Here is a 15,081-nt window from a genome sequence, read left to right on the forward strand (position 1 = left end):
TTCATGCATGCCGATGCCAAAAACAGGGTGGGGCTGTTCCTAACATGGGTTAAAACATACTATTCTGCAGCTTTATTCATCCTTATCTCACTGTTTGATATATACATGTAAAGATCAGCAGGAATATTTATAGAGCAGGTGATATAAGATCATCATATCACTTCCCAAACCTTTAGGTAATCCTCCATTGACGAGTTTCCACGGATTTGCATTCAGATCTAATGGTTGGGAATCCAAAAAGACACCAATCGTGGTCTCTCTCTTCATGCACTCTATTGGCTTGTCATGAATCTACTACTTTTCTTAAGATGCACAGCTTTTATTAAAGTTGGCATCAGTAGCAGTGTTCTCAGTGATGACAGCCACTGCTTTCATATACTACTATCATCTATAAAGCCTGAGGAATCAAGGAGAGAGAGAGAATCGACTTTGGACCGGTTAAGATAAAAAGGTGAGTGAGATTGCATCTTTTTAGCTCCTTTTTCTCCATCTTTTCTAGGAAGCTTTATGAGACCATTGGTTGCAGAGAACAGCAAAGAAGCATCTCTCAAAGGTGGCGCCACTCGTCCACTTGTTGCTAAGATTGTGTTCTGAGTTGATTTGGCCATCCAGATTGACAGGATTTGCCTGTTCTTAATCATGGTGATTCCTTCCCTCCTGCTTTCCATGGTCGACGAACGCAAGCATCTAATGCCCAGAGCTCATTCATCGCCCCCGACCTTCCTATATATCACCCATGCCTTCCTTCTACCTCGCCACAAGGTGAAGTTGAATCAAACATCTCTCTCTCATCCATCGATCCACTCGAGGTGAGCGAATGGCTTTCAGGAGAATAATCAAGGAGCTCAAGGATCTGCAGAAAGACCCACCAACTTCCTGCAGTGCTGGTACTCTCTCATATCAATCTCAGCTCATGAATGATCGATCGAGTTCTTTAGGTTTGGATGAGGTCTAGGTCTGCTGACGCAGCCAGCTGAATCCTTCTTCTTCTCAGGTCCTGTGGCAGATGACATGTACCATTGGCAAGCCACAATTATGGGGCCTAATGACAGCCCCTATGCAGGTGGACTCTTCATTGTCACCATCCACTTCCCACCAGACTATCCATTCAAGCCTCCCAAGGTATCAAAGCTTTTATTTCTATTGCAGTCTTCAAACAACTGACCTTTACATAATCCATGCAGGTGGCATTCAAGACGAGAGTCTTCCATCCAAACATCAACAGCAATGGCAACATCTGCTTGGACATACTGAAGGATCAGTGGAGTCCAGCACTGACCATCTCGAAGGTAAATCTTCTCGTCTTTAGATAGGCAGTGGAGATTACATACGTCAGTACCACATCAAAATCCTCATGTGTGACATGGATTGACTGCAGGTGTTGCTATCCATTTGTTCCTTGCTCACTGACCCAAACCCTGATGATCCACTGGTTCCTGAGATTGCTCATATGTGCAAGAATGACCCTTCAAGATACGAATCTACTGCTCGCAATTGGACCCAGAAATATGCCATGCTTTGAGCCACAAGAAACATCCTTCTTGTCATGTAATAAGTTTAAGGACATTTTTTAGTAGGTCATGTTGAATTAAGACTCTCTCTCTCTCTCTCTCTCTATATATATATATATATATATATATATATATATATATATAAAGATTGGAGTAGAATAAAACAAAGTTGTGTTCATTGCTAAATTACATATAAAAGGAATAAAAAGAATTGTTACAGATATCAGTCAGATCAAATCAATCGAATGATTGTTCTCTTTCATGACTGATTCGATTATTGGTTCTCATGCAGTTTTTTCCATTGCAAGAACAATCTGATGTCAGATCTCATTATAAATGATATATTGCTTTTTCTAATGTTCTAAAAGCTACGGTGCAGCATCGAGAGGTGGCAAAATTTCCATTGTGCGCGTCAGACTGGGATCGGGTCCTCCTCCGACAGACCCGAGTGCACAAGCAACCACGAGATCCGACATCCAAATATAATAAATACTTAGCATCGGATCTACGAGCTGAGGATCCGTACCCGATCCGGTAAAATGTCACTTTGTTGGACTCGTATTGGATCGGTTGAATGGGTTATGGGGGTCACATGATGGCGTAATTAAGGTCAATCTAAACGAATTGGTTTGGGTTATGCGTTGGATGCATTGTGTGAATGAGTAGAGATATCTTCCAATATTTAAAAAATTAAAAATATATTTTTATTATTTACTACCAACACTTGTAATATCAAAGACAATCAGATTAGATAATTCCTCGGGAAGGAATTATCTTTAAAACTTACACTCCAAAATGTCCTTTAAAACGTAACTCTAGAATTAGATTCTCAAATCTTAATAAAATGCTTTATGAATAAGGAATCTCAATCTCATGCAATGCAGTCAAATAAGTCATTCGAGGAAGAACTAGGAAGATGTTATGTTTAGAAAGGAGCAGTTTTATTCGGATCTTAATAGGTGTTTTTTAGACCATTGAAAGGCTAATAGTTTTCGTTTTCTGAAAAAAAATATTTAAATCAATTAAATTTACAAAAACATAGAATATCTATGTATTACTTATAGCTTTAGTATCATAATTAGTTTTTGAAGGATATTAATATAAAATAGAGCATACCAAATAACTACGTTACAATAGCTTTAGATTGACTACAATGTCTTGTAAGCAAGTATATAAATTCTTATATATATATATATATATATATATATATATATATATATATATATATTACATTCAAAATTAAAAGAATAAATAGAATAATCACTAATTTTTTTGTGGGTATATAATATATAGGCAATTTGACCCGTCAACATATTGTAACGATCCTTAGTTCATTTTGTACACTATAATTCTTATTAGTATTATGCATTATGGTGGAATTAACTCATTAAATTAAACTTAGAAGATTTAATGTGCCGACGAAATCGCTAGCTCAGGTCATGAATAATTTGGTTTAAGTAAGCTAATCTCAACCATTTGCGTCCATTATCGATAGATATTTCATTCTCGATGCTATACTGAAGCTTCTCGCTTTTGAACTGGGTGATTATAATATATCAGCTTGTAGGAGGAAAATTAGACAGAGGTGTTATATATATATATATATATATATATATATAGGCATTTATTGAGATATAGGATATAGGATTGACTTGCTTGATGACCATTCCAAGTCAATCCATTGACTGAGGAATTCTGCGGACAGGAGATTAAGCGGCTTTATTATATATAATTAATGGTGTTACATCAAATTGTTTGCTCTCTCTCTCTCTCTCTCTCTCTCTCTCTCTCTCTCTCTCTCTCTCTCTCATGTTACTGCTATCCACTTCATAATTATCCTCCACGGATCTCTGTTTGTCATTCAGATGTTCTCTCTTTCTCATCCTCCCTAAGATTGAACTGTTTTCCTGCAACTGGTATTCCGATCCGATTCTTGGTTGTTCTTAAATCCTGGTTTCTCATCATCTTATTTGTTCTGAAAAGCTTGCTTCCGTTCTTTACGTAAGAACCATGTTTAAATCTTGTTCTCTGCACAGCTGCAGCAATTATCTGAATCCATGGGGGAAGGGGATATCGACTGGTCGAAGTTTGATGCCTTAATTGACTGTGACGGCTGCCAATATCTCGTCTCCTACGGAGACAGCCAAGAACAAACATACTTGTAACCCTCCGGGGTTAAACCTCCCTCAACACCCACACTTGCTCTTTAATATATCTTAAAGGCCTTCGTATTCATCTATTTTAATTCGACACTGCTAAAAGTAAATTTAATATACTTGCTTTTGTTCCTACTTAATCTAAAATCAATTAAATTAATATCATCATCAATAAATTACATATACCATCTAAATTTATGATGAGTATACTGTTTATTTGGCGCGTTGATACTTTTCTCCATCTGTGTTTCTTGTGGATTTTCCAGGTCGAGAACTATCTGAAGAACAGCAGCTTGCCACAACTGACGTGCAAAAACATGAGTGATATGCTGAGCAGAAATATTATGAGGAAAGCACAGTGTTTGTTCACTTAATGAAACAAAGCAATCCATGGAAGAAGAGAGCTAAGAAAGGGGGAATTAGTGCTTGCTTATTGATGTGTATTGTATCTGTGCTCTCATGTTGTGTTTTATTGTAAGATTATAAGCTATGGTTTGACGTGTTACTTGGCTCATCTCCCTTTTGACTTTGACTCATACCTAAACCAAAAACGCTAGTGAGAGAAGGAGAGAGATTTGAGTGAAACATACCTAATTATAGGTGATAAGGTATATTTTGGGTCCACACCGCATCACGAGCGATGCCACGTAGCACTACAGCCAAGTAAGCAAGAGAAGCACCCCCATGCATCAAGCCAGAGACCGTATCAAGGCGTGGCTCGATACATCCTGTCCCGAAAAGCTCGGGACGACACCACATGGCACTGTTCCGCGCGTCCCGGAGCGACGACCGCACAAAGGTACCGCCTCACCTCCCGAGGATTGGTCGCTACGCCCGTGTACGACCGACCCTCATACAATAGCATAAAAGCACCTGATCGAGATCCGACCAGGGGGAAAAGAAAGAGAAAAAAACTCCAACCCGCCACTGACTTGATCGTTGGAGGGACCAAAGTCGGAAAACACCCGACGATGATCTTTTTTGCAAGAAAGTTGTCATCGCAGGCTAGAAGGCGCTGATCAAACCCCCGCTGCCAACGCTCAAAGTGGTGTTCGATCGATCTCGAAACCAGCTCAATCGACTAGAGACTCCCAACATCGCCTTGTGAACTAGGCCGTGCTGACTCTATCAGCCATGACGCATCAATCCATCAACATTTTTAGCGCTAGAAGGAGGGCCATGTCGTAGGAGCATCTCACAAGAGCCCTCCCTGGAGATCGGTCCCTCCCCACTCTTGGGGACGAGGGAATCCCAGCTTCAATGCCAGATCGATACTGGCGCTCAGGGTTGTCGCCCCCCGGACTCACCACAAGACTCTCGGCCGTGTCGCTTGAGGCGTTCCTCAACCTGACCAAATAAGTACAAGCAATGGCGAGGATAATGTAGACTCTCGTCCCACTCATCCCCCAAATCTTACAGTTGGCGACTACCCCGACCAACCCTACCCGGCAAAGGCCGGCCAGGGAGCAAGTCAGTATAGGAGAAGCCCGAGATAGAATGACATATCCGAGAGGCTCGCCCGAGTAGAGTGCACCTGCGCCCTGCCAAGTCACATCGCCCCGCCTTGAGCCTGACGCCATATCGTCCGACTCGATGGATGACTCATTCAGGATGCAACTATCCCGGGTCAACCATCACCTGGACGAGTTCCAACGAGAGCTTCAGAAATCGTGGAGCAAGCCGAACGAGGGCAGCTCGGGCGGATCCCCCTTTGTTCAAGAAATACAAGAAAAGCCTGTACCCCTCAACGTCAGGCTGCCAGCTTTGGAAACGTATGATGGCGGCTCCGACCCTGCGGAGCATGTCGCCATGTTTCAGGCTCAGATGGCCCTCTACGGCACTTCTGATGCATTAATGTGTTGGGCATTCCCGACCACCTTTAGGGGACCAGCATGCGTGTGGTTCAGTCGGCTACGCTAGTCCTCCATCTCATCCTTTGATCAGCTTTCCAGGGAGTTCGAGCAAAATTTCCTCGCTAGCATGCGGCCCAGGCCTTCTATGGTCGCCCTGCTCGCGCTATCCTAGCGCGAGGATGAGACGCTCTCCCAGTTTGTGGCACGTTTCGCCACTGAAATACAGGGATTTTCATATGCTCACCCCTCTCTGATCATGCAGGCATTCCTGATGGGGTTGAAGCCCTCAAGATTCTTCTGGTCACTTATCAAGAAGCCGCCAACAACTATTCCCGAGATGCTCCAGCGTGCCAACTAGTACGTCGCCGCTAAAGCATTGGTAGCGGGAAGGCGCGTGGACGGAAAGAAGCCAAGGACCGAACAGTCCCGAAATGCTACCTCAATAGCCCCAGCGCAACCCCGCCGAAGGCCTGACCTGTTAGGATCGAGAGCACTAAGAGGGGGGGGGAGGTGAATTAGTGCAGCGGAAAACTTTCTACGATTAAAACCGAAAGCTGCGTTCGAACGATAAAAACAATTTCTGTGTGAAAGTCGATTCTAAGCAAGATTAAAGTCAATCTATGCAGGCAGTTTGCAGCTATGATAAAATCTAGAATATATGCGCAAACTGAAATCCGACGTTCCTACTAAGAAACTGATTTACATCTAAATGCTGATTCGTAAATCACTTGATTAGGCAAGACGCAATTTAAGCAAGAGTATAAAGGCAGTTTGCAGTTATGGTAAAGCTCAAAACGTAAATGCAATCTGCAATATGATGATCGTACGAAAAAGTAGATTTACGTCTAAACGCTGATTCGGAAAGTAAAAGGCTTGAAACCCGATCGTAAAAGCGCAGAAGGCAGTAAGATTCAGAGGAGGTTTTCAGTAAAGATAATATGCTTAAAGTAAATGCAAACTGGGATTTAGAGTGGTTCGATCAATCTTGACCTACTCCACTTTTGGCTTCCTCCACCGACGAGGTTACCAACGTCAACTAGAGGCCTTCCTTCAATAGGCGAAGGCCAACCACCTTTTACAGTTTCACTCCTTTTGACGGGCTTATGAGACAACCCTTACATAAATTTTCTCTCCTCTCTTTACAACTCAAAACTTGGAAGAAAAGAGGGAGAAACTTTTGGCCTTTACAACAATTTTGAGCTCTAAGAATCACAGAAAAAGATCAAGATTTCAGTGTATGTCTGTGTGCTTTCTGTGCTGAATGGGTGGGGTATTTATAGGCCCCAACCCAGTTCAAATTTGGAGCTCAAAACTATCAATTCCCAGAATTCCGGGATCAGGCGGTTGCACCTCCTGACTGGAGCGGTTGCACCGCCTGGCAGAGCTCAAAGACTGAGCCTCTAGGCGGTGCCACTTCTTGTCAGGGGCGGTTGCACCGCCTGCCATAGCTCGAAGACTGAGCTCAGGCGGTGCTACCTCCTGACTGAGGCGGTTGCACCGCTCAGCCAGAGCTCGGAGACCGAGCCCAAGCGATGCAACCTCTGTCAGGGGCGGTTGCACCGCCCAGTCTCGCTCGGAGACTGAGCCCAGGCGGTGCTACCTCCTGGCTGGGGCGGTTGCACCGCCCAGTCTCCCTGGGAGACTTAGCCCAGGCGGTGCTACCTCCTGGCTTGGGTGGTTGCACCTCTCACAGCCATTAGGGTCCGAATGGGTAGATCCATTCGGCCCAATTTGGGTTTTTCAAGGGCCCAACTGCCCCAAGATTAAGCTAATGGGATCACCTCCCATATCCAACTTAATCATTGTACTAACTATGATTATTCCTTTAGACATTTACTGCAGCTTGCTCCGGTACGTCAATCGCTTCTTCCGGCGAACTTCTGTCGATCATCCGATGAACCCTCGGTGATGTTACTGCGGACTTCCGGCAAACTCCTGGACTTGCGACGATCCACTTGGCGAGTTCCGACGAGCTTCTTTGGCAAGCTTATGGACTTCTCGGATTTGTTCCCGCAGAACCTCCGACGACAGTCTGAACTTCCGTCGAGCTCTCGAACTCCCAACGTGATCATTGTCATGACTCCGGCGCAACTCCTACTGCATGTCTTTCTTCCATCGTAGTTAATCTTGCACACTTAAAACAAAACTTCGATCGAGACAATTAATCCTAAGCAATTAACCAAGTTGTCCGGCATGTCATTGGTCCCTCGACGCTTTGTCCGATTCTTCGACGCATCGTCCTCTCCTATAGCCTATTGTCCAATCGGCCAGTTGACTCCGCAACTCCGATATCCTTGGCACAATACCCGCTCTTCTTGGCCCGATGCCCGAGTCCACGGCCCAAAGCCTTTTGTCGATACGTCGACCGATCCATCGGCCCGACGTCCAATCTTCTGACATGTTCCTCCGGCACAACATGATTTTCCTGCTTTAATTGTCTCATCCAGATCGAAGCATCCTGCGTCACTCAAAACGCAGATCAAATCATAAACATATATCAAGTAGTTTCATCATCAAAATACGAGATTCAACAATCTTCCCCTTTTTGATGATGACAACCACTTTATGGCGGAGTTAAACTTAACTCCCGGAGTTTAAACAAACTCCCCATATCAATATATCATATTGATAGAAACTCTTAGATTCAAAAATCTAAGGAACATGTCATCATAAACGGAGTTAACCTTAACTCCCAGAGTTTAAACAAACTCCCCCTATCAATATATCATATTGATAGAAACTCTTGGATTCAAAAATTCAAGCAACATGTTATGTCATCAACATACTTCTCCCCCTTTGTCATCAACAAAAAGGAGAAGTACCACAATCAAGTATTTGTGATATAAGTTTAACTCATTGCATGAAAAACATAATATCTATTGTTATCATCATGCAAGTTTACTATCATCAAATGGTAAGATATCAACATGTAAAATTGTGATTCAAGTTCTTGATATCTTAACATCATATGACATTCATAGCACCTATTCATATGAATGCTGCTTTTGATATCTCATCATAATATGGCATTCATGACATCTATTCATATTCTTCAAATATGGCACTCATAGTATCAATTTATATATTTCTCCCCCTTTGTCATCAACAACAAGGAGAATGATATAAGCAAATTTTAAATTTAAGTGCACTGCCATAAGTTGATTTATGTCATTTTCCAACAGTGAGTGATAGGATACCAATTATACAAACATCTCGAGGAAAACTTTTATTGCTTCTTCCTTTTTATTTGTTATCTTTTTACATGAAGGAGGAAAGCCATATATGAAGTTCAAATTGATAAGATATTAAAGCACACTTCATTTTTGCAAGGATTAAGATATGTAAGTGAGTCAAATCCTTGTATGTAAAAATATCTTCCTTTTATAAGAGGGAATCATCAAATATGTTTCTCGAAAAATATTTTTCGCATGATAAGTGCATTTGCTAGATGATTCCATATGTCAAAAATCAATGATGTGAATTAAACTTGATATGACATATGCTTGTTAAGTTTGGAAGAGGATAATATATCAAGAAAATCCAATTGTTAGGATCAAGAAAATCCGAAAATGAAATTTGACACTTTCATACATTCGGACAAGGTTTTACTAGAGATATTCAATTACAATCATGAAGGTAAAACATGCTTATTATCATGGAAATTTTTGTATTCAAGCACATAATTTCCAACATGTAATCATGGCAAGTAATTGTGTAAAATCATTATGGCAATCAAGTGATTTGATCAATCAAAAAAGTCTAAAAAATAATTTTAACACATTTAATCATTCGGACATATTTTTGCCATAGTTTTTCAAATATAATCATGAAGATAAGGCATGCTCATCATCATGGTAGTATGATAGCAAGTTTGCCATATACAAGCTAGCAAAAATTTTCAACATTTTAAGGCCCACAAGCTAGCAATTTTGAGATGTTCAAGAAAGCAACTCTTGCTTCTTGAAATATAAGTTTTGCTAGATGTGCAAGTTGACTTTCTGCTTCTTGAGATAGGCAAGATAGCATTCCTTGGTGATGTTCAATATAGCTAAGTTCTACATCATACAAGCTAGTGAATCTTATAACATTTTAGAACATGCATAATCACCAAAGCATCATAAATTTTAATAATGTGCAAAATTACAAATTTTGCATGATTGCATTTGTGTGTCTTGAGACTTGCAAGATAGCACTTTTTGGTGATGTTCAAGATAGCAATTTCTTCTCTTTTGAGAAGTGCAATTTTTGCTTTCTTCTTGAATTGTGCAAGCTAGCTATCTCCCCTTTTATCATTGTCAAAAAGAAGGGAAAAACCCTTTACATCAATTTTTAAATTATGACAAAGGTTAGTATCAATCTCATTTGTGCATCATTATATTTTCAAATTAAAACATGCACATTTTCAAAACATATAAACTCATTATTATATGCATGATTCCAAATCATCATTCATATTATTTCAATCATTGTTTCACTCATCACTATAGCTTATCATGCATAATATGTAAAACCATCTAACATGATATAAACATTTATTTATTTTTATTTTTAAGCATTCATGATACACATCATACAAAAGCATATGCATCATTCCAAATCATAAATATTTCAAATCATCATGGTTTTAATTTGTCACATTGCATCCTACCATGCATGATCGAAGCTTCTCATTTGCATACATCAAAATAAATTCATGAATATCTCATGCATTCATATCATCACTTGAGGAATATTGAAAAAGAAATAATTGGGTGATGAGATAAATATTTCATGAATACAAAGAATTGCATAAAAATCATATCATGAATACAAGGAATACAAGTCACAATCATTCAAGAGAAAAATCAAGATCATGATTTTGATAAAACTCATTTCAAATTTAAATCATCAAAATCATTTTTATGGCTCACAAAATTTATAACATAAATAGATTCATGATTTCATTGATAATATATTTTCTCCCTTTTTAAGTGTTTCATTTTAAGTGATCGATTTCATGTTAGCATGCCTTTTCATTTATGAAAACATGCATCAATTTTTTTTTTAAAGCCACTGTTATTATCATGAAAATCGATAATCCATAAATATCAAGAATCATCATAATTTCAAAAATATATACTCATTAATCATAACTTTAAATTAAACATGATTTCATATGGTATTTTTAATCAAAATCATTTTGTTTATCATAAGCATGCAATTTTCATGATTATTTTCAAAATTGCTAGAATGATAAGCATGATTCCTAATTTTTTGTATTTTCATTATAAAATTATTAAACATGTAATTTTCAAGAAAATTAAATAAAAGAAAAATATATTATGAAAAGCATTATGTAATTTCAAAGTAAATTAAAGGTATTTTGATTACCTCAGCGTCAAAAGGCGTAAAGGCGTAAAGGCGTAGTTTGCCACCTCGCCTTTGTTGATTTTCTCCTCGTCTTCGGAGGAGCTCGATTCAACCTAATTTTTGTTCTTCTTCTTGCGTTCAAAGCAAGTAGTTCCGTTCTTTTTACTTTTTAATTTTTGTTTCATTTGTAGTTTAAGTTCACCATCACTTGAGCTTATGCTCGAGTGGTCTTCAAATGTTCTAAGTCCCAAATCCTTCATGTTTTTTGGAAGGTGGTTCTCAAGTTCTTCACGTGCATTGCACGTCATTTCATATGTGATCAATGAACCAATTAGTTCTTCAAGTGAAAAAATATTTAAATCTTTTGTTTCTTGTAAAGCCGTTACTTTTGAATTCCACTTCTTAGAAAGAGAACGCAAAATCTTGTTTACGAGTTCAAAATCCGAAAAACATTTTCCAAGAGCTCTTAAACTATTGACGACATCCATGAAACGGGTGTACATGTCGCCTATAGTCTCGCTTGGTTGCATTCAAAAAAGCTCAAAATCATGCAATAAAATATTAACTTTCGAGTCTTTGACTCTACTAGTTCCCTCGTGCGTGATTTCAAGTGTTCGCCAAATGTCAAAAGCCGTTTCGTACGAAGAAATCCGATTGAACTCATTTTTGTTCAAAGCGCAAAATAAGGCATTCATAGCCTTTGCGTTTAAAGAAAAATACTTCTTCTCCAAATCCGACCATTCGTTCATCAGTTTAGAGAAAAGTAGAAAATTGTTTTCAATGATATTCCATAAATCCAAATTCATAGAAATCAAGAAAACTCTCATTCGAGTTTTCCAATAAGTGTAGTCCAATCCGTTAAACAATGGTGGACGAACAACCGATAAGCCCTCTTGAAGAGCCATTTCTCTCGGGTGTAAATCCGAAACGAGAAATACCGGGCTCTGATACCAATTGTTAGGATCGAGAGCACTAAGAGGGGGGGGTGAATTAGTGCAGCGGAAAACTTTCTGCGATTAAAACCGAAAGCTGCGTTCGAATGATAAAAACAATTTATGTGTGAAAGTCGATTCTAAGCAAGATTAAAGTCAATCTATGCAGGCAGTTTGCAGCTATGATGAAAACCAGAATATATGCGCAAACTGAAATCCGACGTTCCTACTAAGAAACTGATTTATGTCTAAATGCTGATTCGTAAATCACTTGATTAGGCAAGACACAGTTTAAGCAAGAGTATAAAGGCAGTTTGCAGTTATGGTAAAGCTCAAAACGTAAACGCAATCTGCAATATGATGATCGTACGAAAAAGCAGATTTACGTCTAAACATTGATTCGGAAAGTAAAAGGCTTGAAACCCGATCGTAAAAGTGCAGAAGGCAGTAAGCTTTAGAGGAGGTTTGCAGTAAAGATAATATGCTTAAAGTAAATGCAAACCAGGATTTAGAGTGGTTCGGTCAATCTTAACCTACTCCACTTTTGGCTTCCTCCATCGACGAGGTTACCAACGTCAACTAGAGGCCTTCCTTCAATAGGCGAAGGCCAACCACCCTTTTACAGTTTCACTCCTTTTGACGGGCTTATGAGACAACCCTTACAGAAATTTTCTCTCATCTCTTTACAACTCAAAACTTGGAAGAAAAGAGGGAGAAGAATTTTTCGGCCTTTACAACAATTTTGAGCTCTAAGAATCACAGAAAAAGATCAAGATTTCGGTGTATGTCTGTGTGCTTTCTGTGCTGAATGGGTGGGGTATTTATAGGCCCCAACCCAATTCAAATTTGGAGCTCAAAACTGTCAATTCCCGGAATTCCGGGATCAGGCGATTGCACCTCCTGACTGGAGCGGTTGCACCGCCTGGCAGAGCTCGAAGACTGAGCCTCTAAGCAGTGCCACCTCTTGTCAGGGGCGGTTGCACCGCCTGGCAGAGCTTGAAGACTCAGCCTCTAGGCAGTGCCACCTCTTGTCAGGGGCGGTTGCACCGCCTGCCAGAGCTCGAAGACTGAACTCAGGCGGTGCTACCTCCTGACTGAGGCGGTTGCACCGCTCAGCCAGAGCTCGGAGACCGAGCCTAGGTGGTGCAACCTCTGTCAGGGGCGGTTGCACCGCCCAATCTCGCTCGGAGATTAAGCCCAGGCGGTGCTACCTCTTGGCTGGGGCGGTTGCACCGCCCAGTCTCCCTGGGAGACTTAGCCTAGGCGGTGCTACCTCCTGGCTTGGGCGGTTGTACCTCTCACAGCCATCAGGGTCCGAATGGGTAGATCCATTCGGCCCAATTTGGGTTTTTCAGGGGCCCAACTGCCCCAAGATTAAGCTAATGGGATCACCTCCCATATCCAACTTAATCATTGTGCTAACTACGATTATTCCTTTAGACATTTACTGCAGCTTGCTCCGGTACGTCAATCGCTTCTTCCGACGAGCTTCCGGCGAACTTCCGTCGATCATCCGATGAACCCTCGGTGATGCTACTGCGGACTTCCGGCAAACTCCTGGACTTGCGACGATCCACTTGGCAAGTTCCGACGAGCTTCTTTGGCAAGCTTATGGACTTCTCGGATTTGTTCCCGCAGAACCTCCGACGACAGTCCGAACTTCCGTCGAGCTCTCGAACTCCCAACGTGATCATTGTCATGACTCCGGCACAACTCCTGCTGCATGTCTTTCTTCCATCGTAGTTAATCCTGCACACTTAAAACAAAACTTCGATCGAGTCAATTAATCCTAAGCAATTAACCAAGTTGTCCGACATGTCATTGGTCCCTCGACGCTTCGTCCGATTCTCCGGCGCATCGTCCTCTCCTGCAGCCTATTGCCCAATCGGCCAGTTGACTCTGCAACTCCGATATCCTTGGCACAATACCCACTCTTCTTGGCCCGATGCCCGAGTCCACGGCCCGATCCGATGCCCGAGTCCACGGCCCGAAGCCTTTTGTCGATACGTCGACCGATCCACCGGCTCGACGTCCAATCTTTTGACATGTTCCTCCGGCATAACATGATTTTCCTACTTTAATTGTCTCATCCAGATCGAAGCATCTTGCGTCACTCAAAACGCATATCAAATCATAAACATATATCAAGTAGTTTCATCATCAAAATATGAGATTCAACATGACCGACCCGAGCTGCTGCTCCCGAGGCCACTGCCTCTCCTGCTGAACACATCTCGTACCGAGATCTTCTTCCAAATTAGGGAGAAGGGTCTTTTGCAACAACCCAACCCCATGAAAGCTACTCACAAAGATCGATCAAAATATTGCAGGTTCCATTGGGACCACGGCCACGACACGGAAGACTACCGCGACCTCTAGAACCAAATCGAGGACTTGATCCAAAGAGGTCACCTTAGTCGCTATCTCAAGGAACCCCGGGAAGCAAGTCCATGTCCTAGAGGGCCCATCAAACGATAGATCGATGTCATCTCTGGAGGACCAGCAGCCGGCGGCAACAGCTCAATGGCAAGAAAGGCCTATGCTCGAAGCGCGATTGAGAAACGCCCCGATCCGAGCTCGAGCCCAAAATCTCTTTTGGAGCCGAAGAGGTTGAGCGCTCCCATCATGACGATGAGTTGGTGATCTTCATTCGGATCGCCAACGCTCGAGTCAAAAGAGTAATGGTGGACACCGAGAGCTCGCCCGACGTGCTATACCTCGATGCCTTCAAAAAGCTTGGCCTGATCGCAGAGGACCTCACTCCCATGAACTCGACACTCACCGGATTCATCGGGGACTCTATCTCCCCGCTCGGCACCACCACACTCCCCGTCACCATCGGGGAGGAACCAAGGACCAAGACGATCATGACTGCCTTCATGGTAGTCGACCTACCTTCAGCTTACAACATCATTCTCGACCACCCGATGCTCAATAAACAGAAAGCGGTAGTCTCTACCTACCATCGGGCCATCAAATTTCCAACTTCGGCAGCGATCGGGGAATCACGAAGCAATCCAGGAGAATCGAGGCGATGCTACCTTACAACAGTCGCTCTCCCGGGGAGGTCATGCCCCCAAGACCAAGATCCCCAAGAAGGAGCCATGACGCTAGAATGCCTTGAACCCCCGGAGCAACTCAACGAGGTGCCTTTGAAAAGGAACTGACCCGATCTGACCGTAAAAATCGGGACGGCTCAACCCGAAGAAAATCCGCTCCAGCTAATCGATTTCCTAAGAAGAAATGCAGACGTATTCACATGGTCCTCCAAGGAAATGCT

The 15,081-nt window shown here is 41.8% G+C and overlaps 1 protein-coding gene and 1 long non-coding RNA gene across 2 annotated transcripts; both read left to right on the plus strand.

The window, feature by feature from the left end:
• The first annotated feature begins 575 nt into the window (after positions 1–575).
• On the plus strand, positions 576–1,773 carry LOC135643431 (ubiquitin-conjugating enzyme E2 5B-like). Its single transcript, XM_065160368.1, has 4 exons — positions 576–887; positions 995–1,122; positions 1,185–1,289; positions 1,379–1,773. Exons 1-4 carry the CDS (start codon positions 818–820, stop codon positions 1,520–1,522), a joined length of 447 nt encoding a protein of 148 aa, XP_065016440.1. The 5' UTR covers positions 576–817; the 3' UTR covers positions 1,523–1,773.
• Positions 1,774–3,278: 1,505 nt separating this feature from the next.
• Positions 3,279–4,138, plus strand: LOC135643132 (uncharacterized). The gene is made up of 3 exons (XR_010498154.1): positions 3,279–3,427; positions 3,548–3,672; positions 3,934–4,138. It is a non-coding gene; the product is annotated as an uncharacterized LOC135643132 (long non-coding RNA).
• The last annotated feature ends 10,943 nt before the right edge of the window (positions 4,139–15,081 follow it).

The sequence above is a fragment of the Musa acuminata genome, chromosome BXJ3-7 (genome assembly GCF_036884655.1).
Source record: "Musa acuminata AAA Group cultivar baxijiao chromosome BXJ3-7, Cavendish_Baxijiao_AAA, whole genome shotgun sequence".
Lineage (NCBI taxonomy): Eukaryota > Viridiplantae > Streptophyta > Magnoliopsida > Zingiberales > Musaceae > Musa > Musa acuminata.

Excerpts from the sequence above, each read along its gene's own strand:
- LOC135643431 (XM_065160368.1), top strand. The coding sequence starts at position 818 with ATGGCTTTCAGGAGAATAATCAAGGAGCTCAAGGATCTGCAGAAAGAC. Across the intron at positions 888-994 it reads ACCAACTTCCTGCAGTGCTG|GTCCTGTGGCAGATGACATG; the intron begins GTACTCTCTCAT and ends TCTTCTTCTCAG. Across the intron at positions 1,123-1,184 it reads ATCCATTCAAGCCTCCCAAG|GTGGCATTCAAGACGAGAGT; the intron begins GTATCAAAGCTT and ends TAATCCATGCAG.